Source organism: Balaenoptera borealis (assembly GCF_965194805.1).
Source record: "Balaenoptera borealis genome assembly, chromosome: 12".
Classification (NCBI taxonomy): Eukaryota; Metazoa; Chordata; class Mammalia; order Artiodactyla; family Balaenopteridae; genus Balaenoptera; species Balaenoptera borealis.
The window spans coordinates 43,984,517-44,004,657 of NC_138869.1; the positions used below are offsets into that span (position 1 = coordinate 43,984,517).

At 53.3% G+C, this 20,141-nt stretch overlaps 1 protein-coding gene across 2 annotated transcripts; it reads right to left on the reverse strand.

Moving 5' to 3' along the window:
- Positions 1–7,083: 7,083 nt before the first annotated feature.
- LOC309607257 (protegrin-2-like) lies at positions 7,084–9,321 on the reverse strand. 2 transcript variants are annotated; one of them, XM_082345561.1, is made up of 4 exons: positions 8,988–9,321; positions 8,243–8,350; positions 8,029–8,100; positions 7,084–7,422 (listed from the first exon to the last, which is right to left on the reverse strand). In XM_082345561.1, exons 1-4 carry the CDS (start codon positions 9,183–9,185, stop codon positions 7,315–7,317), a joined length of 486 nt encoding a protein of 161 aa, XP_082201687.1. In that variant the 5' UTR covers positions 9,186–9,321; the 3' UTR covers positions 7,084–7,314. The 2 variants fall into 2 exon arrangements, with proteins under 2 accessions (XP_082201687.1, XP_082201686.1); XM_082345560.1 differs by having other exon boundaries at positions 7,335–8,100.
- Between the last annotated feature and the right edge of the window lie 10,820 nt (positions 9,322–20,141).

The following is a 20,141-nucleotide window of genomic DNA, read 5'->3' on the forward strand; positions in this document are numbered from 1 at the left end:
GGCTCTCCCCAGACCATTGTCCGCCCTCCACACCATTGTCTAGGGGCTCACGCTAAGCACTGATGTGGCCATTTCCCCCGCTGCCTTGAGGCAGGGGCGTCAGGGTCTGGGTCTTGATGCTCCCTGCTGCCCTCAGCCCCTGCCCTGCAGGCCTCAGGTGTCAGGCTGCCCCATCCACCGCAACCACTCAGACAGCGCTGAGCCCCCTGCTCTTCCCCGTCTCTGCGCCTGATCCCTCTGCTTGCGCTGCCCTTCCTGGGGAAGGCTTCCCTGACCTCCAACCAGAAATGGCACCTCCTCCTCTTGGCTCCCACAGCCTCAGGAAGTCTCTTCTGATTTGACCCCCAGTGGCTCCCTGTCCAGCGCTGTGGATCAGACACCAGGCTGGGGGGGCCAGTGTGGGAGGTGGTGAGAACACAGCCGGAAAGATCATGGGCCAAAGCAATAGAGGGGCCACAGGCCAAGAAGGAGATTCTTGTACAGTTTTCTGGAGGAATGACCATGTAGTTTTGAGGCCAGGAGTAGCTCCTGGACTCAGCCGGCCTGCAGGACTCTTGGGGGCATGGCCAGGGCACCTCAGAAGGTGGCAGCCTGGATGGATGGCGCTGGTTGCGCACTCAGCCTTGGAGAAGGAAGGAGAGCTGGGCTTCTGTGCAACCTGGTTTCACAGTCCAGGTGTTGCCCCAGGGGCCTCTTGGTCAATTTGTATCCTTTCCCCAAGTCAAGGGAGGAGAAGAAGGTGATTACAGTAGAAAATAAATAGCAATTCACATGGTTACTGGGTGTCTGTAATCCTCCCTTTGCTTTCTTGCCTCTGCACCATTGCATTTCCTAAACCTTAGGACTGAGGTCCCCTTCCCCATCCTTCCATGGGAACAGGCAACCGGTTGTTCAAGGACAAGGTCTGATAAAGGAGTCAACCCTGGGAAAGACCTTGGGAGCAACTGGCCTATAACTGATGCTCCATAAAGAGCAGCTATTAGTATCAACAGGCCAGAAAGCCGTCCCCACGGCTACCCAGGACCTTAGACTCTGGAGTCAGGCAGACGTGTGTTTGAATTCTTGGTTTGCCTCTCACCAGCTGTGACTTCCTTGCAAATACTCTGCTCTGGTGGAACTCTCAGCAGTAAGGGAGAGTGAACCCAACTCCAATGGCCTCAGAGAAACCCACATGGCTCCATTTTCCTGCAGTTCTCTCTCTGGGCTCTTGCTTAGAGAGAGAGAGAGAGAAGCAGGGGGAGAGGGAAGCGGGGGGCGGTGGGGTGGATAAAGGAGCAGCATCAAGAGAGGGAGGATCTCCGCGGCCACAGTAGCTGTGCCCTGAGATGGTCAGGCTGGGCCCTGGGCACTCTCCCCACACCCCCTCCTAACCCAACAGAGGACACACCAGCCAAGAGATGGGAGCAGAGGCTCCTGCAGAGGCTGCTGCAAGAGTGTTGTCACCACCTCGTCCCCAACCTGGGGCTCCCACTTTTCCCAGCTCCCCTCTATTTCCCCGCCCAGTCTGGTTGAGCCAGCCTTCCTTCCCCATCATGCTCTGCACTTAAAACCCCCAAATGGACAAAGCACAGCCTCACCTGTGTTTAGACACATCCTCATCCCGGCCCCAGAGCCCAGGACTTCCAGGCAAACAGAGCAGAGTGGTTAAGAGAAGGAGCAGGGCCAGGGCTGAGCGCCCTGGCTTCTGGTCCCCGGTTCCGGCCTCTGCCCAACCTGCTGACCACCTAGGTCAACTTAAACCAGACTTTCACCAGCTGCCCCTCCTTCTCTTTGTCTGTAAAATGGAAGATTTCTTACAGTTGCACAGAAGGCCCTCCTCTCCCCCATGGAGAAATTCCTCCCATCCGAAGTTCAAGGTGAGGTCCAGAGACTCAGTCTCCATAGAGCCTTCCCCGACTCCTGGGGGTAAAGGGGGACAGCAGCCGTCCACTCCATACCCACCCCCCTGGACATGCTCACTTGGACAAGCCTGGCACAGTGCAGGCCATTATCAGTGTCCCCCCAAGAAGTCCCACTTTTCAGGAGCCTCCCTCATGGACGCTCACTTATGTGCATGAGGACAAAGGAAGCAAGATGCATCCTTAACCTTCTTTTTGCCTACTTGGGGACTGGAAACCTTCCAGACATGTGTCGGTGGGAATGCTCTGTCCTTTCTATGTCCTAGAGTGCAGCCATTTAAAAAGAATGATGTGTAAACTCCACAAATATCCATCAATAGTGAAAGCAAACATATTCTGGTATATTCGTACAGTGGAATACTAACTAAGCAATAAAAATTTGCCCAACTGTAATACATACAAAAACATGGTAGATTCTCACAAACATGTTGCATGAAAAAATTGTGCACAATACAGTATATATGTTTTTGTTTGTTTGTTTTTGACTACAATTTCTGCCCTAGAAATTAAATTTCTAAGACATAGTTCGTCATGTGTGCAACACTGTCTACATGAGAACATTTGGAGCAGTATTTCTTTTTTTTTAAATTTATTTATTTTATTTTATTTTATTTATTTTTGGCTGTGTTGGGTCCTCGTTGCTGCACGCGGGCTTTTCTCTGGTTGCGGTGCGTGGGTTTCTCAGTGCAGTGGCCTCTCTTGTTGCGGAGCACGGGCTTTAGGATGCGGGTTTCAGTAGTTGTGTCTCGCGGGCCCTAGAGCAGAGGCTCAGTAGCTGTGGCGCACAGGCCTAGTTGCTCCGCAGCATGTGGGATCCTCCTGGACCAAGGCTCGAACCCGTGTCCCCTGCATTACCAGGCGGATTCTTAACCACTGCGCCACCGGGGAAGCCCCTACAGTATATATGTTATAGTTCAATTTTCTATGAGTTTCAAACTCTGACAACACTAATCTAAAGGTTTCAAAGTCAGGGTCATGGTTATGGGGAAGGGGTAGCAACTGGAAGGGAGATAAGATCTCCAGGTGCATTACAAAAATGTATACATACAGCAAAAACTCCACAAGACGTACACTTATCATTAGTGCACATTTGATATGTACATACAGTATTTCAACTCCCTGGGCCTCGTGGGCTCCTGTCCTACCCTGACCACTTTGTAAAATCCTCAGTGCCCCTTGGCTTACAGCACCACGCCCACCCCACTCCCCTCCTGCACCACCACCCTGGACGCCTCGGGCTCGTCTCTCTTCTCTGCACATCAGGCCCCGCACCTGACCCACCTGGAACGAGTGGATGAACTCTGCACAGCTCCACCGCCATCACAGGCCACGTTCCCTAGAAGCAGAGCCTCAGCTGGGAAGTGAGAGGCATCTGATTTATTGAGGGCTGTTGTCGGGAGGAGGGAGGCGGAGGGGAGCAAGATAGGGCAGAGGAAGGAGCTGAGCAGGGACGTGTTCTACCCTGAGACGAGCTTCAGCCTCACCCACAAAAGCCTGGAACCCCTGCTTTAGGACTGACTGAGGCGGGGGCTGGGCTTTGATGTCCCCTCATAGTCAGTCCCCATCCACAGGCTGAGGGCAGAGCGGACACAACCCCCCAGGCATCTCCTGGGAGGCTGTGAAGGCAGCTGTGAAGGGGACACCTGTGAGCCATTAGCATCCGTATTGTACATTTCAAACAGCTGGGGGACGGGGGGGCAGCCGCCCAGTGAGGGGGATCTGGGCAGGGCACTCACAGCACCTACTGCCCAGTGCCCCGCCCAGGGACCAACAACCCCTTGGCATTTCAGAACCAATGTAGTCAAACTGAACTGTCACCTCCCCCCACACTCATCTCATATCTACACCAGGACTCTGACCAGCCCGTGATCACGTTCTCAGAACCCACCCCCCGCATTGTCCAGCCTGTCAGGGAATCAACCTGCTTCATCGTCTCTGCAGTGACTCCATCCCAGTCAGCCCAACACTCTGCCAGCCTCTTGGGCAACCCTCCTTCCATTCTCTCTTCCCTCCTCTCCCCTGGGCCACTGCCTGGGGGGACACATCCTTGCTGGGCCCCTCATGATTCACCCTTCGTGGACACACACACACACACACACACACACACACACACACACACACACACACTGAAGCCAGGGTGATGGCTAAGATGGACAAGGATGTGCTCTCTCCGTGCTAAAATCATCACTGGTTCCCTAGTGCCCCTTAGTACCTGGGTTTGTCCATCTCTCCACTTCCACACTGACCCACCCCTTGCATGCCTCACTTGAGCACTGAACTGAGTGTCACTTCTCACTTCTACTGTGCCAGTCACTGTGACTTCGCCTGAGCAGTTTCCTCCTAGGAACACTCTCCTTTCCCCCATGCTGGGCTGGGGTCCACTCAATTCCATGCTTATAAAACTGCGGGCATTACTTGCCTATGGAACTCACCATCCAGTGGTCTACTGTTAGGAGAATTGACAAGCCAGGGTACCATGACTTGATGCTCCAGGGAATCCACGAAAGGGTCCGATACTTGATTTCTCAGGTAAGTGGTCCTATGATACTCTCACCAGTCAATCACTTTAGAAGGCTCTGGCAAGGCATGCAGACTTCCAATCTCAGGCTCAGATGAAATGAAATGTAAGCATCCATTCCTTTCTGGTATCATTTGTCATGTATGCATGTTGAGGGCCTAGTCCCTGGCAAGGGACATCTGGCCAACATCCATGTAAAATATGAAAGTGTTACTAAGAGGGGGTCCGGTTGCTCGCCGCTCTGAAGCTGATAAAGAGCCTAGGTTGGGGACTTCCCTGGTGGCACAGTGGTTAAGAATCCCCCTGCCAATGCAGGGAACACAGGTTCGAGCCCTCGTCCGGGAAGATGCCACATGTCACAGAGCAACAAGGCCCGGGTGCCACAACTACTGAAGCCCGCACGCCTAGAGCCCGTGCTCTGCAACAAGAGAAGCCACCGAGATGAGCAGCCTGCGCACCGCAACCAAGAGTGGCCCCTGCTCGCCGCAATTGGAGAAAGCCCGCGCGCAGCAACAAAGACCCAACGCAGCCAAAAATAAAATAAATAAATAAATAAGTTTATACCAAAAAAAAAAAAAAAAAAAAGAGAGAGAGAGACTAGGTTGGTGGAAAGGAACGTTTGCTCAGAGGTGGTAAGGGGAGTAGGGGGACTCCTGTCCAAAGGCTGAATGACCCTTCCACTGCCAATCAGTGGGCAAGAGCTTTTATAAGCGGAGGGAGGAGGCTACATGCAGAAATAGCACGGTCAACTCTGACACTCATCTTGAAATTGCTCATGTGGTGATCTGAGCAGTGTCATCTTGCTTGTTTTAAGACAGTTAATCTTCAGTTCCAGGGCTGCTTAGTTTCCATTTCTTTGAGGCCAGTTCTTGGAATTGTGGCAGCTTATGTCATGGCTACAGCCTGGTCACCATGTAGTTAACTTCTTCCACCTGGTGGGGTTTCAGTATCTACAAAACAGCTCACAGGATATGGCTCAGAACATTATCTATAGCCCTTGAGGAGGAACGAAAGGTCCTTGAATTTGCTGAATGACTAAACTATTTTTATTTGGTCTTGTTGAACTGTTTTCCTTTCTTTCTGCATTTTTTCACTTCTTTGAATAAACTTCTTCTCTGGCTAAAGCTTTTTTCACAGGCAAAAGGCAAGTGGAGGACATGGTGGGGAAGGACCATAGGGTCTTGCTTCATTTCAAAAGGACAAGGCAGGGCTGAGGATAGAGAAGGGATGCCATGGAAGCAGGAAGGGCAATCATGAGGGACAATTGGAAACAGATGTGATCAACACAGACCCCATAGCATCCTGATGAGTGATCCCTCTCTCAGGGTGGGCAGTGATGTACCAGCTATGACAAAAATGATAGGTAACATTTGCTGATTTCCATGATGGAAATACTTCCACCAAGGCCAATTTCAAGCTACCAAGAGTTTAACAACGAGCTCAAAAAAATCCTGACCATTTAACAATTGGCACTGGCAAGCCTGTATCCTCTGGCACAGACACAACACAGCCCCCTGGGTGTCCTCTGTAAAGTTTCCTCCCTCAACTTGGGTTGATGTAGAGTGAGAAGCAGGAGGTTCCTCTAACCTGCCTGAAATCAGCCCCACCTGCTCACCAAGAGGAGACAAGCCTGACAGGTAACAAAGTAAATGCCCTGTGAGATCCTGTCCTCTGTCCCTCTCAGAGAGGGGAATCTCTGTCTTGGTTCAGGTTGGCCCACAAGCAGACCTAAGACAAGCATTTAGTGGAAGTAGTTTGTTTGGGAGGTGATTCCAGAAAGCTCCAGCACGAATGTAGAGAAGGGAGACAGGGCAGGACCCGAGTCAGAAGAGGACGTGTCAATGAACAGGTCACAGAAGTGGGCAACAGGGGCTCAAGCCAGCTGGGGACCTCAGGGGGAGGTGTGACACGTCTGGGAGTGGGCCCCCCAAGGAGTGAGGAAGAGGAGGTATTTTTCCACTAAGTCCCCCCAGTGGTTGGTTGAGGCTGCTCCCTGGGTTCAAACTCCCCAATGTTTCCAGTCTGCCCCAGAGCAAAGGTCAGCTAGAGAATGGGAGGGAACAGGATGTGCACAGTGTCTGAAACACCCAGGCACACAGAGATGTGACCCGTGTGTCACTCTGTGTGTCTCTCACATTCATGCAGAGCTGTTCACCCAGATGAGCAGCATGCTTGTTTTTAATGGTGCAAATTTTTGTACCATGTGATCCCTACACACAAGCCCACCACAGAAATCTGAGACCCAGCTGAAGAAACAGTGATGTGTCTCAATGCCAAAGGAAAAGCAAGGAGGGGTGGGCTTTCCAGAGTTAAGATTGTCAAGGAGAAGTGGAACGCTATGGGCATTGTACCTGTAGGCTTAGCCCTGAGACTGAACTGCGTCTCTGTGAGCGTTTAACAAATGCCTGGCCCCTCCTGGACTGTCACCTTCATGTGAGCAAGGACAGCATCCCCACCAGCACTGCACACAGAGCAGGTCTCCTTAAGTCCCTACTGGGGGTTGGAGGAGGAGGGCAGAGGCGTGTGAAGGGCACGGGAGGGACCCGAGAATGGAGACGCTGTGCTGGACCTCTTGGCCCTGCTGCCTCTCCCCATGCCCACCTGGAAGGAACAGCTGCCTCACCCATGACTGTGTTTACAGGAGTGATCACACACACACGCACACACACACACACACACACACACACACACAGAGGAGGCATCCCAGAGGTAAGGACTTGGTCCCAGTAAGTGGTAAGAACGAGAAAATTGAAATTGAAGCCTGGAGGAAGTTGTTTTCACAAGAATTTATTTTTCACCATCCAGAAGTCTGAGCCAGAACATATCAGACCCTTAGGACTCTTCCCTGGGCTCAGGGTTCACCAAAAGCCCTTAATGGGTATGACATCAGGCAATCCTTCACCGTTTTCCGGGAATCCTTGGAAAGGGGAACCTTGGCGGGCGTGGCCTTGGCCTTGGCCTTGGCAAACGTGGAGGCCGGATACGAATTCTCCTGACACTCTGAAGCTGTGAACCACAACGAAATTTATTTCTTTTGTGACTAGGCAGGAGTCAACACGAGGCCCCTCCCTCCCCACATGAACAACCCCCTAACAGACACACCAGGAGCACTGGGCCTTGTTCACCTGTAAGCTGTGACCTTTGGAGCATGTGGTTGAATCCTTACAGCCACAGACATATGGGGAAACTGAGGCCCACAGATGGCAAGGGTCTTCCCAGGATCACAAACCCATCCCAGCAAAGCTGGATGGGAGCAGGAGCTGAAAGCCCATTATTCTAGTCAGTGCCTCTCAGAATTCAGCACAGTCAGAATCTCCTGGAGGCCTTGTGAAAATGCAAATGGCTGGGCCCCAGCCCAGAGTCTGATTCAGGAGGTCTGAGTGGGGCCTGGGAATCTGCCTTTCTGTCAGGTTCCCGGGTGGGGACCCCACTTAGAGAACCACTGCTCTAAGGGATGGCAGAGCCCGTCCTGGAGACCTGGGGCTCGGGTGAGGGAGGGACCAGGGTAGGAGGGCCTTTCTCTGCCCTCGAAGGGGCAGCGGGTATTTGGTCCAAAGGATGTTCCACAACCCATCCCATTATCAGCTCCACAACACAGAAGGGGCCACTCACCTCATTACAGTTTATGTCAAATTGGTCCTTGGACTGGTCCAGGGTGACTGTCCCCACACACTGTTTCACCAGCTGGAAAGGGAGGCTCGAGGTCAAACTGGAACCCTTGAGTCATCACCTCCCAAACTCAACACAGGGGCTGGAAATCTTCCCAGAAGCCCCCTGTTCACATCCCTGGGAAGCATCCGCCAGTGCCTTCAGGCCCCAGCCTCACCCCATTCTCCTTGAAGTCACACTGCTCCGGGGGCTGCTGGGTCGTGCTGGGGCACACGGTCTCCTTCACTGTGAAGCTTACAGGCTTCGGGGTGTCCGGGTCACCATCCTGGTCAAGGATCATAGTAAGCAGACTGAGCTCAGACTCATGCTTCCTTCTCTGATCTATCTCACTGCCCCCCACCTAGACGGCAGCCTCTCCAGCCCCTCCTGTGTGCCTGGCCCTGGGCTTGGTGCTGGGTGCACAGGGGAAGGGGGCAGAGCCCACTCCTGGCCTCGTGGGCACACAGAGAGCAGGAGTGGATCTCACACCAGCTCTGATGAGAACACCTGCACCTCTGAGGGGCTGAGGGAAGTCAGGGGCTGCCTGCAGGGAGAGATCTTGTCACTGGAACCTCCAGGCTGAGCAGAGCCCTCCCAAGTAGGGAACAAAGAAGTGCAGAGGGGACTCAAAACAGGGTAGTGACATCTCAGAGCCAGTGACCACCCTCTATCCCTGGAGCTCACAGAAGGCTCTTAAGCCCGAACAGGGTGTACAGGGCGCCTGTTCCCACAGTAGAGATGCTAAGGCAGGAAGCCTCGTGCTGGGAGGGGACCCAGCTCTGGGAAGGTTTCCTGGAAGAGGTGGGAGCCCACCTAGAGGGAGAAGTGCCTTCCTGACAGGAGGTACAGCCGGAGCAGAGGGGGTGACAGTGTGGCCAGGGCTGGCGAGAGACAGCCCCCTCCCCAGGCCCCTCCTGACTCACGGCCTTGGGAGGTGGGTCCAGCTCCAGGAGGCGGTAGAGATTAGCTTCTGAGGACTGCTCGTTGAGGCGATCCACAGCACGGAGCACAGCTTCCCTGTAGCTGAGGGCCTGGGCGCTGGCCGAGGGCACCACTAGTCCCAGCAGCAGTAGCCACAGTGGCCACCGCCCCAGGGCGAGGCTGGCCCTCTGAGTCTCCATGGTCCCCAAGTCGGTCTCCTCCCAGCATGCAGGACCGTCCTTTATGTCCCTCCTGGGCCTGATGCAATGGCCCAAGCACACTCCTCCCTGACCTGCCCCATCCCTGATCTCCTCCCCGGCTGTGAGCTGGACTTGCCTCAGCCCCTGCTGTTGCCCCACGGGATTGCTGGGCAGTGGGAGCGGGAAGCCTCCTGCGAAGGTGAAGAAATGGTTTCTCCATCTCCCTGACAACATCTTGGCCTCTCCTGGGGCCCATGGGGAGTGTCAAAGGCAGGGTTGCTCAAGAGCGTTGAGTCCTTCAGGAGAGGGAGGACCAGGCTCTGTCTTACGTCCCCTCTGCCTCCTCACTCTGGCCTCCGCAGGAATAGGGTAAAGGAGTGTATTCGGCACCAACCTCCAACTCCAGGCACTGTCTGGAACCCAAGCGGCACTCAGTTAACGTTGGATGAATGGATGACAGCACCAACCCCTACTAGAGTCTTACCCGCCCAGCCTGTCCCTAGGCAGACTTCAACCTCCACCTTCCTGTCCTTGGGTCCAGCCCTCCGCCAGTCAGGGGCTTGGCTGCATCTGTCTCCTGTCCTGGATTCATCCACACTGTTTTCTGGGTCAAATAGTTCTTCACAGGTCCCCACCAGACATGGCCTGTTCCCCTGACCCCTCCTCAACCAAGCATGGGAGGGGTCATCTGCACTGGGACCCCAATTCACTGCCGTCTCTCACACTCCAGGCCACTGCAGGCTGGCCAGTCCTCACTGGATCCAAATTCACACTCAAGCCTTGTCTTCGACTATACAGACTCTGGGGACCCCTCTGTCCTCCTGAAATGGCCCTTGACCAGTTCTCCCCTGATGCCCCTCTCCTGGGTGCCCTCCTGCCTCCCCCGTGGCTCCTGCTCGGTCTCCTCCAAGGACCCTCCTCCGAAGAGGCAGGGCTGGCACAGGTGCATCCGGGCTGCTTCTCCTCCCAGTCCTCACACACTCCTGGCCAAACCCCTTCTCAAGATACCAGTTATCAAGGACACACATCACTGGTCTGTATCTCTGAGCTCAAGACTCCCATGAGTGCCCCTGGTTGTCCGCACTGGGCTGTTGGCTGCTGTTGGCTGGGTGCCGCCGCAGGAGCCCTGAGCTGAAAGCCTGGGAGCCCCACCTGCTCCTTCTTCCTCCTGAGGACACTCCCTCTGGCCTCCCACCAGCCCGGCCCAGCTCCTACCACCGTCTTCTCTCCTCTCAAGCGTAGCCACAGCCTCCGGACTCCACCTTCTCTGGTTCCAGGCTCTCCCCAGACCACTGTCTGCCCTCCACACCATTGTCTAGGGGCTCACGCCAAGCACTGATGTGGCCATTTCCCCCGCTGCCTTGAGGCAGGGGCGTCAGGGTCTGGGTCTTGATGCTCCCTGCTGCCCTCAGCCCCTGCCCTGCAGGCCTCAGGTGTCAGGCTGCCCCATCCACCGCAACCACTCAGACAGCGCTGAGCCCCCTGCTCTTCCCCGTCTCTGCGCCTGATCCCTCTGCTTGCGCTGCCCTTCCTGGGGAAGGCTTCCCTGACCTCCAACCAGAAATGGCACCTCCTCCTCTTGGCTCCCACAGCCTCAGGAAGTCTCTTCTGATTTGACCCCCAGTGGCTCCCTGTCCAGCGCTGTGGATCAGACACCAGGCTGGGGGGGCCAGTGTGGGAGGTGGTGAGAACACAGCCGGAAATATCATGGGCCAAAGCAATAGAGGGGCCACAGGCCAAGAAGGAGATTCTTGTACAGTTTTCTGGAGGAATGACCATGTAGTTGTGAGGCCTGGGGTAGCTCCTGGACTCAGCCGGCCTGCGGGACTCTTGGGGGCTTGGCCAGGGCACCTCAGAAGGTGGCAGCCTGGATGGATGGCGCTGGTTGCGCACTCAGCCTTGGAGAAGGAAGGAGAGCTGGGCTTCTGTGCAACCTGGTTTCACAGTCCAGGTGTTGCCCCAGGGGCCTCTTGGTCAAGCTGTGTCTTTTCCCCAAGTCAAGGGAGGAAAAGGAGGTGATTACAGTAGAAAATAATTCTCAATACACATGGTTACTGGGTATTATGAAACCCTCCCTGTGCATTCCTGTCTCTGGACCTTTCCATTTGCTCACACTTCAGACTCAAGTCCCCTTCCCCATCCTCCCTGCATCCCGTGTAGGGTCCTCTGCCAGGTCCTCACACTGCACCTCCTGTAATGGGGGGCCTGCCTTCCATGCCTCCAGCATCTGGCTTTCCTGGTTTAGTCCTCACAGCCTATCAGAGAGCGGAGGTCTTCTCAGGAAAGACATCACAGCCCTTGTCCCCAGGCAAGTTGCCCCTGACTCCACATCTGGTCCTTGAGAAATCCTCATGTACCCTTCACCCCAACAAACTCAGGTATGAGCCCTGATCCTACATCACCCACTCCTTTGCTCCTCTCAGCCATCCTTCCTGTCCAGACACTTCATGGGAAAGAGAACTGGACCCTAGGCTGCTGTGTCCCCAACTGTGGGGACACCCACTAGCTCTCTGATTTGACCAGCTGATGAGTATAAAATGAGACCCACAGGCAATATCATTCCAACAAGGCCCCCCCACCCTCTGAAAAATGACAGACCTGGACGTGGATCAACTGCCCCCGACTCACCCACCATGCTCGCCCTCCTACAGGGACAAGGGGAGGGAATTCAGCCCCCGCTCCTGCCCTCTGCAGTGAGCAGGGAAGGCAGCCATGGATGCTGTGAGGGTGGGAATTTGGGTCAGGGAGGAAAGTCAGGACCCTCTGCTCAGGGTCAGCTTCCTCCTTTCCCTTGTACCACTTCATGTGAAGCAAAGAGCTGGGGAGGTTATGTCCTCCTGGAAAGCCCTCAGCCAGACTGGGATTTCCCAGGCATGGGCCTAGGAGAAGGAGAGCAGCTAGCAGGAGGGCAGCGCTACCCCACCTCAATCAAACGCCTAACCAGCTCCTCTCCGCAGCATCTGGGGCTGTGTGACAAGGTGAGCTGGGCCCAGGTGGAGGCTGAGTGAGTGGGTGCCTGAGCTTTGCAGAAGAGGATCAGGCTTAGGGCAAGCCCCTCCCCAGAGGGGACTCTGGATGCCTCAGGTACATCTGAGAAGGCACATCCTCCCTCTTTCTTCTACCAGAACAAAGACCTGCAAACCCCAGGGTCTCAGGGTCGGCCTCCAAGAGGCCATGTGCTGCAAGTAGGAAGCAGGTCAAGCCTATCTGGACCCCAGCTTCCAGGAGGATGGAGTGAGACGGGGCACTGCACACGAGGCCCACACACCTTCACCTTTCTTGGGGGCCTCTGTGGTCCCTCCCCACAGCCTGGCTTGTCTTAGTGAAGGTCAATGCATCTGGTCATAGATGCCCTGGGAAGGCAGAAACTGCCCCTCCAGAGGCACTGAAGGGCTGTTCTGGGGGTCCCCTTCTGCTCTGTATTCCCACTCTCTTCCTTCCCTTCCTGGGCTCTCCCCTGCCCTCTGACTGCTCACGGCTGAGGGCAAGGACTCAGGCATTTTCGAGGCAAGTACCCAGGGATATAAGTTCTCTCAGAATGGCTTCCAGGACCTCCTTCCTGTGTTGTGACAAGTGTGGAGTCACCACTGGCCAGGACAGGCTACATCATCTGCGAAATGAGAACGTGGGGCCCCTAGTGCAAAATCATGGGAATTTTAAGACCTCAAGCATAAGTCAAATCTCCAAAATTTACAAGCAGCTCATGCAGGTCAATATCAAAAAAAAAAAAAAAAAAACACAATCCAAAAATGGGCAGAAGACCTAAATAGACATTTCTCCAAAGAAGATATACAGATTGCCAACAAACACATGGAAGAATGCTCAACATCATTAATCATTAGAGAAATGCAAATCAAAACTACAATGAGATATCATCTCACACCAGTCAGAATGGCCATCGTCAAAAAATCTACAAACAATAAATGCTGGAGAGGATGTGGAGAAAAGGGAACCCTCTTGTACTGTTGGTGGGAATGTAAATTGATACAGCCACTATGGAGAACAGTATGGAGGTTCCTTAAAAAATGAAAAATAGAACTACCATATGACCCAGCAATCCCACTACTGGGCATATTCCCTGAGAAAACCATAATTCAAAAAGAGTCATGTACCAAAATGTTGATTGCAGCTCTATTTACAATAGCCAGGACATGGAAGCAACCTAAGTGTCCATCAACAGATGAATGGACAAAGAAGATGTGGCACATATATACAATGGAATATTACTCAGCCATAAAAAGAAACAAAATTGAGTTATTTGTAGTGAGGTAGATGGACCTAGAGTCTGTCATACAGAGTGAAGTAAGTCAGAAAAAAACAAATACCATATGCTAACACATATATATGGAATCTAAAAAAAAAAAAATGGTCATGAAGAACCTAGGGGCAAGACGGGAATAAAGACGCAGACCTACTAGAGAATGGACTTGAGGATACGGGGAGGGGGAAGGGTAAGATGGGACAAAGTGAGAGAGTGGCATGGACATATATACACTACCAAATATAAAATAGATAGCTAGTGGGAAGCAGCCGCATAGCACAGGGAGATCAACTCAGTGCTTTGTGACCACCTAGAGGGGTGGGATACGGAGGGTGGGAGGGAGGGAGATGCAAGAGGGAAGAGATATGGGGACATATGTATATATATAGCTGATTCACTTTGTTATAAAGCAGAAACTAACACACCATTGTAAAGCAGTTATACTCCAATAAAGATGTTAAAAAAAAAAAAAAAAGAATAAGTCATTACCAAGTACCAAGCCCTTCTGAGCACAGGGGCCTGTGTGACTGCACTGGTGACACATTCGTGACACTGGCCCTGCCCCCAACCCCAAAAATACAGTCATGGCAGGAAGAGCTCCAAGTACCTGCTTCAGGAGTTGCTCAGATGGCAGAGATTTTAATTCCCTGGGAAATACAACACACACTTATCACTTTGATTTACTGGTTCTCTGAAGTCTTCTTTAAGAAATAAAGAAGGGCTCTAAACACACACAAACATACACAAGTGTAGCAGCGCTAACTATAGCAACTCCCATTGCTCAGAATGGCAACCAGGCCCCAGGAGAGCAAGAGACAAGGGGGCTCAGCAAGGCTGCGGCGGGGCGGGCACGTGGCAGGGCTGGGGCTGGACTCCCGGGCCAGTGCTCTTTCCATCGCCCACAGCACCCACAGCCGTCCAACTCTGGGGGCATCTGGAGCTCGTGACAGGGCCCATGGCCTCTTCTCCAGCCCAGCACCCCCCTGCCTCCAACCTGCTCAGGCCCAGTGGGACCCACACAGCAGGCTGCTTCCTGGGCTGGAACAGCCTCCTGCAGCTGCCCAGCCCAGCCGGCCTGACCTCCAGAGTCCTCGCTCCTCAGGACAAGCTCCCCTGTGCTCTGAGACACTGAGCGTGGCGTGGAGAGCTGGGTACCCAGCCCTGTGAGCTGAGGAAAGGAGGCTCAGGGGACTTCCCTGGTGATCCAATGGTTAAGACTATGAGCCTCCACTGCAGGGGCCGCAGGTTTGATCCCTGGTTGGGGAACTAAGATCCCGCATGCTACGCGGTGCAGCCAGAAAAAAACAAAAAAACAAAAAAGAATAAGGAAGGGAAGCTCAGGATCATCCCAGGTCCTCCCACAGAATGGGCACCAGAAGCTGAGCCAGGAAAGACAGGAGCACCCGGGCTCCAAAAGTGCCCTTCTCAGCTTTTCTACAAGGAACAGGAGATCTGGACAGGGTCCGCTGAAGACAAATGGGAACTCCTCCAGAAAGTGGATCTTCTGCTCTCCTGGGGTCAGGACAGATGGGACAGGTCCTGGGGAAGTTGGTTCTGATGACTGACATGCCATAAAATGGTCCAGGGCACGGACCCTGAAGCCAGAGTCCAAGTTCAGGTCCTAGCTCTGCCCCTCACTTGCTGTTTACTTTTGGGCAAGAAGCTCCCAGGCTCTTTGTGCCTCCATTTTTCTCTCTGTAAATTTGTCCTTGGAAAGCACACACCTCGGGTGGCTGATCAAGGATGAGGTCTGATAAAGGAGTCAACCCTGGGAAAGAACTTAGGGAACCGGTGCTGGAGGGTGGACAGAACATAACTGGGAGAGATAATGGGCCAAAGTGTTAGAGAGGCTACAGGCCCAGAAGGAGATTCTTGTACAGTTTTCTGGAGGAATGACCATGTAGTTGTGAGGCCTGGAGTAGCTCCTGGACTCAGCCGGCCTGCGGGACTCTTGGGGGCATGGCCAGGGCACCTCAGAAGGTGGCAGCCTGGATGGATGGCGCTGGTTGCGCACTCAGCCTTGGAGAAGGAAGGAGAGCTGGGCTTCTGTGCAACCTGGTTTCACAGTCCAGGTGTTGCCCCAGGGGCCTCTTGGTCAATTTGTGTCCTTTCCCCAAGTCAAGGGAGGAGAAGAAGGTGATTACAGTAGAAAATAAATAGCAATTCACATGGTTACTGGGTGTCTGTAATCCTCCCTTTGCTTTCTTGCCTCTGCACCATTGCATTTCCTAAACCTTAGGACTGAGGTCCCCTTCCCCATCCTTCCATGGGAACAGGCAACCGGTTGTTCAAGGACAAGGTCTGATAAAGGAGTCAACCCTGGGAAAGACCTTGGGAGCAACTGGCCTATAACTGATGCTCCATAAAGAGCAGCTATTAGTATCAACAGGCCAGAAAGCCGTCCCCACGGCTACCCAGGACCTTAGACTCTGGAGTCAGGCAGACGTGTGTTTGAATTCTTGGTTTGCCTCTCACCAGCTGTGACTTCCTTGCAAATACTCTGCTCTGGTGGAACTCTCAGCAGCAAGGGAGAGTGAACCCAACTCCAATGGCCTCAGAGAAACCCACATGGCTCCATTTTCCTGCAGTTCTCTCTCTGGGCTCTTGCTTAGAGAGAGAGAGAGAGAAGCAGGGGGAGAGGGAAGCGGGGGGCGGTGGGGTGGATAAAGGAGCAGCATCAAGAGAGGGAGGATCTCCGCGGCCACAGTAGCTGTGCCCTGAGATGGTCAGGCTGGGCCCTGGGCACTCTCCCCACACCCCCTCCTAACCCAACAGAGGACACACCAGCCAAGAGATGGGAGCAGAGGCTCCTGCAGAGGCTGCTGCAAGAGTGTTGTCACCACCTCGTCCCCAACCTGGGGCTCCCACTTTTCCCAGCTCCCCTCTATTTCCCCGCCCAGTCTGGTTGAGCCAGCCTTCCTTCCCCATCATGCTCTGCACTTAAAACCCCCAAATGGACAAAGCACAGCCTCACCTGTGTTTAGACACATCCTCATCCCGGCCCCAGAGCCCAGGACTTCCAGGCAAACAGAGCAGAGTGGTTAAGAGAAGGAGCAGGGCCAGGGCTGAGCGCCCTGGCTTCTGGTCCCCGGTTCCGGCCTCTGCCCAACCTGCTGACCACCTAGGTCAACTTAACCAGACTTTCACCAGCTGCCCCTCCTTCTCTTTGTCTGTAAAATGGAAGATTTCTTACAGTTGCACAGAAGGCCCTCCTCTCCCCCATGGAGAAATTCCTCCCATCCGAAGTTCAAGGTGAGGTCCAGAGACTCAGTCTCCATAGAGCCTTCCCCGACTCCTGGGGGTAAAGGGGGACAGCAGCCGTCCACTCCATACCCACCCCCCTGGACATGCTCACTTGGACAAGCCTGGCACAGTGCAGGCCATTATCAGTGTCCCCCCAAGAAGTCCCACTTTTCAGGAGCCTCCCTCATGGACGCTCACTTATGTGCATGAGGACAAAGGAAGCAAGATGCATCCTTAACCTTCTTTTTGCCTACTTGGGGACTGGAAACCTTCCAGACATGTGTCGGTGGGAATGCTCTGTCCTTTCTATGTCCTAGAGTGCAGCCATTTAAAAAGAATGATGTGTAAACTCCACAAATATCCATCAATAGTGAAAGCAAACATATTCTGGTATATTCGTACAGTGGAATACTAACTAAGCAATAAAAATTTGCCCAACTGTAATACATACAAAAACATGGTAGATTCTCACAAACATGTTGCATGAAAAAATTGTGCACAATACAGTATATATGTTTTTGTTTGTTTGTTTTTGACTACAATTTCTGCCCTAGAAATTAAATTTCTAAGACATAGTTCGTCATGTGTGCAACACTGTCTACATGAGAACATTTGGAGCAGTATTTCTTTTTTTTTAAATTTATTTATTTTATTTTATTTTATTTATTTTTGGCTGTGTTGGGTCCTCGTTGCTGCACGCGGGCTTTTCTCTGGTTGCGGTGCGTGGGTTTCTCAGTGCAGTGGCCTCTCTTGTTGCGGAGCACGGGCTCTAGGATGCGGGTTTCAGTAGTTGTGTCTCGCGGGCCCTAGAGCAGAGGCTCAGTAGTTGTGGCGCACAGGCCTAGTTGCTCCGCAGCATGTGGGATCCTCCTGGACCAAGGCTCGAACCCGTGTCCCCTGCATTACCAGGCGGATTCTTAACCACTGCGCCACCGGGGAAGCCCCTACAGTATATATGTTATAGTTCAATTTTCTATGAGTTTCAAACTCTGACAACACTAATCTAAAGGTTTCAAAGTCAGGGTCATGGTTATGGGGAAGGGGTAGCAACTGGAAGGGAGATAAGATCTCCAGGTGCATTACAAAAATGTATACATACAGCAAAAACTCCACAAGACGTACACTTATCATTAGTGCACATTTGATATGTACATACAGTATTTCAACTCCCTGGGCCTCGTGGGCTCCTGTCCTACCCTGACCACTTTGTAAAATCCTCAGTGCCCCTTGGCTTACAGCACCACGCCCACCCCACTCCCCTCCTGCACCACCACCCTGGACGCCTCGGGCTCGTCTCTCTTCTCTGCACATCAGGCCCCGCACCTGACCCACCTGGAACGAGTGGATGAACTCTGCACAGCTCCACCGCCATCACAGGCCACGTTCCCTAGAAGCAGAGCCTCAGCTGGGAAGTGAGAGGCATCTGATTTATTGAGGGCTGTTGTCGGGAGGAGGGAGGCGGAGGGGAGCAAGATAGGGCAGAGGAAGGAGCTGAGCAGGGACGTGTTCTACCCTGAGACGAGCTTCAGCCTCACCCACAAAAGCCTGGAACCCCTGCTTTAGGACTGACTGAGGCGGGGGCTGGGCTTTGATGTCCCCTCATAGTCAGTCCCCATCCACAGGCTGAGGGCAGAGCGGACACAACCCCCCAGGCATCTCCTGGGAGGCTGTGAAGGCAGCTGTGAAGGGGACACCTGTGAGCCATTAGCATCCGTATTGTACATTTCAAACAGCTGGGGGACGGGGGGGCAGCCGCCCAGTGAGGGGGATCTGGGCAGGGCACTCACAGCACCTACTGCCCAGTGCCCCGCCCAGGGACCAACAACCCCTTGGCATTTCAGAACCAATGTAGTCAAACTGAACTGTCACCTCCCCCCACACTCATCTCATATCTACACCAGGACTCTGACCAGCCCGTGATCACGTTCTCAGAACCCACCCCCCGCATTGTCCAGCCTGTCAGGGAATCAACCTGCTTCATCGTCTCTGCAGTGACTCCATCCCAGTCAGCCCAACACTCTGCCAGCCTCTTGGGCAACCCTCCTTCCATTCTCTCTTCCCTCCTCTCCCCTGGGCCACTGCCTGGGGGGACACATCCTTGCTGGGCCCCTCATGATTCACCCTTCGTGGACACACACACACACACACACACACACACACGCACACACACACACACACACACACACACACACTGAAGCCAGGGTGATGGCTAAGATGGACAAGGATGTGCTCTCTCCGTGCTAAAATCATCACTGGTTCCCTAGTGCCCCTTAGTACCTGGGTTTGTCCATCTCTCCACTTCCACACTGACCCACCCCTTGCATGCCTCACTTGAGCACTGAACTGAGTGTCACTTCTCACTTCTACTGTGCCAGTCACTGTGACTTCGCCTGAGCAGTTTCCTCCTAGGAACACTCTCCTTTCCCCCATGCTGGGCTGGGGTCCACTCAATTCCATGCTTATAAAACTGCGGGCATTACTTGCCTATGGAACTCACCATCCAGTGGTCTACTGTTAGGAGAATTGACAAGCCAGGGTACCATGACTTGATGCTCCAGGGAATCCACGAAAGGGTCCGATACTTGATTTCTCAGGTAAGTGGTCCTATGATACTCTCACCAGTCAATCACTTTAGAAGGCTCTGGCAAGGCATGCAGACTTCCAATCTCAGGCTCAGATGAAATGAAATGTAAGCATCCATTCCTTTCTGGTATCATTTGTCATGTATGCATGTTGAGGGCCTAGTCCCTGGCAAGGGACATCTGGCCAACATCCATGTAAAATATGAAAGTGTTACTAAGAGGGGGTCCGGTTGCTCGCCGCTCTGAAGCTGATAAAGAGCCTAGGTTGGGGACTTCCCTGGTGGCACAGTGGTTAAGAATCCCCCTGCCAATGCAGGGAACACAGGTTCGAGCCCTCGTCCGGGAAGATGCCACATGTCACAGAGCAACAAGGCCCGGGTGCCACAACTACTGAAGCCCGCACGCCTAGAGCCCGTGCTCTGCAACAAGAGAAGCCACCGAGATGAGCAGCCTGCGCACCGCAACCAAGAGTGGCCCCTGCTCGCCGCAATTGGAGAAAGCCCGCGCGCAGCAACAAAGACCCAACGCAGCCAAAAATAAAATAAATAAATAAATAAGTTTATACCAAAAAAAAAAAAAAAAAAAAGAGAGAGAGAGACTAGGTTGGTGGAAAGGAACGTTTGCTCAGAGGTGGTAAGGGGAGTAGGGGGACTCCTGTCCAAAGGCTGAATGACCCTTCCACTGCCAATCAGTGGGCAAGAGCTTTTATAAGCGGAGGGAGGAGGCTACATGCAGAAATAGCACGGTCAACTCTGACACTCATCTTGAAATTGCTCATGTGGTGATCTGAGCAGTGTCATCTTGCTTGTTTTAAGACAGTTAATCTTCAGTTCCAGGGCTGCTTAGTTTCCATTTCTTTGAGGCCAGTTC

Coding starts and splice junctions, on each gene's coding strand:
- LOC309607257 (XM_082345560.1), bottom strand. CDS start 9,185: ATGGAGACTCAGAGGGCCAGCCTCGCCCTGGGGCGGTGGCCACTGTGG. Junction 8,351..8,987: donor TGGACCCACCTCCCAAGGCC/GTGAGTCAGGAG, acceptor ATCCTTGACCAG/GATGGTGACCCGGACACCCC. Junction 8,101..8,242: donor GTGACTTCAAGGAGAATGGG/GTGAGGCTGGGG, acceptor CTCCCTTTCCAG/CTGGTGAAACAGTGTGTGGG.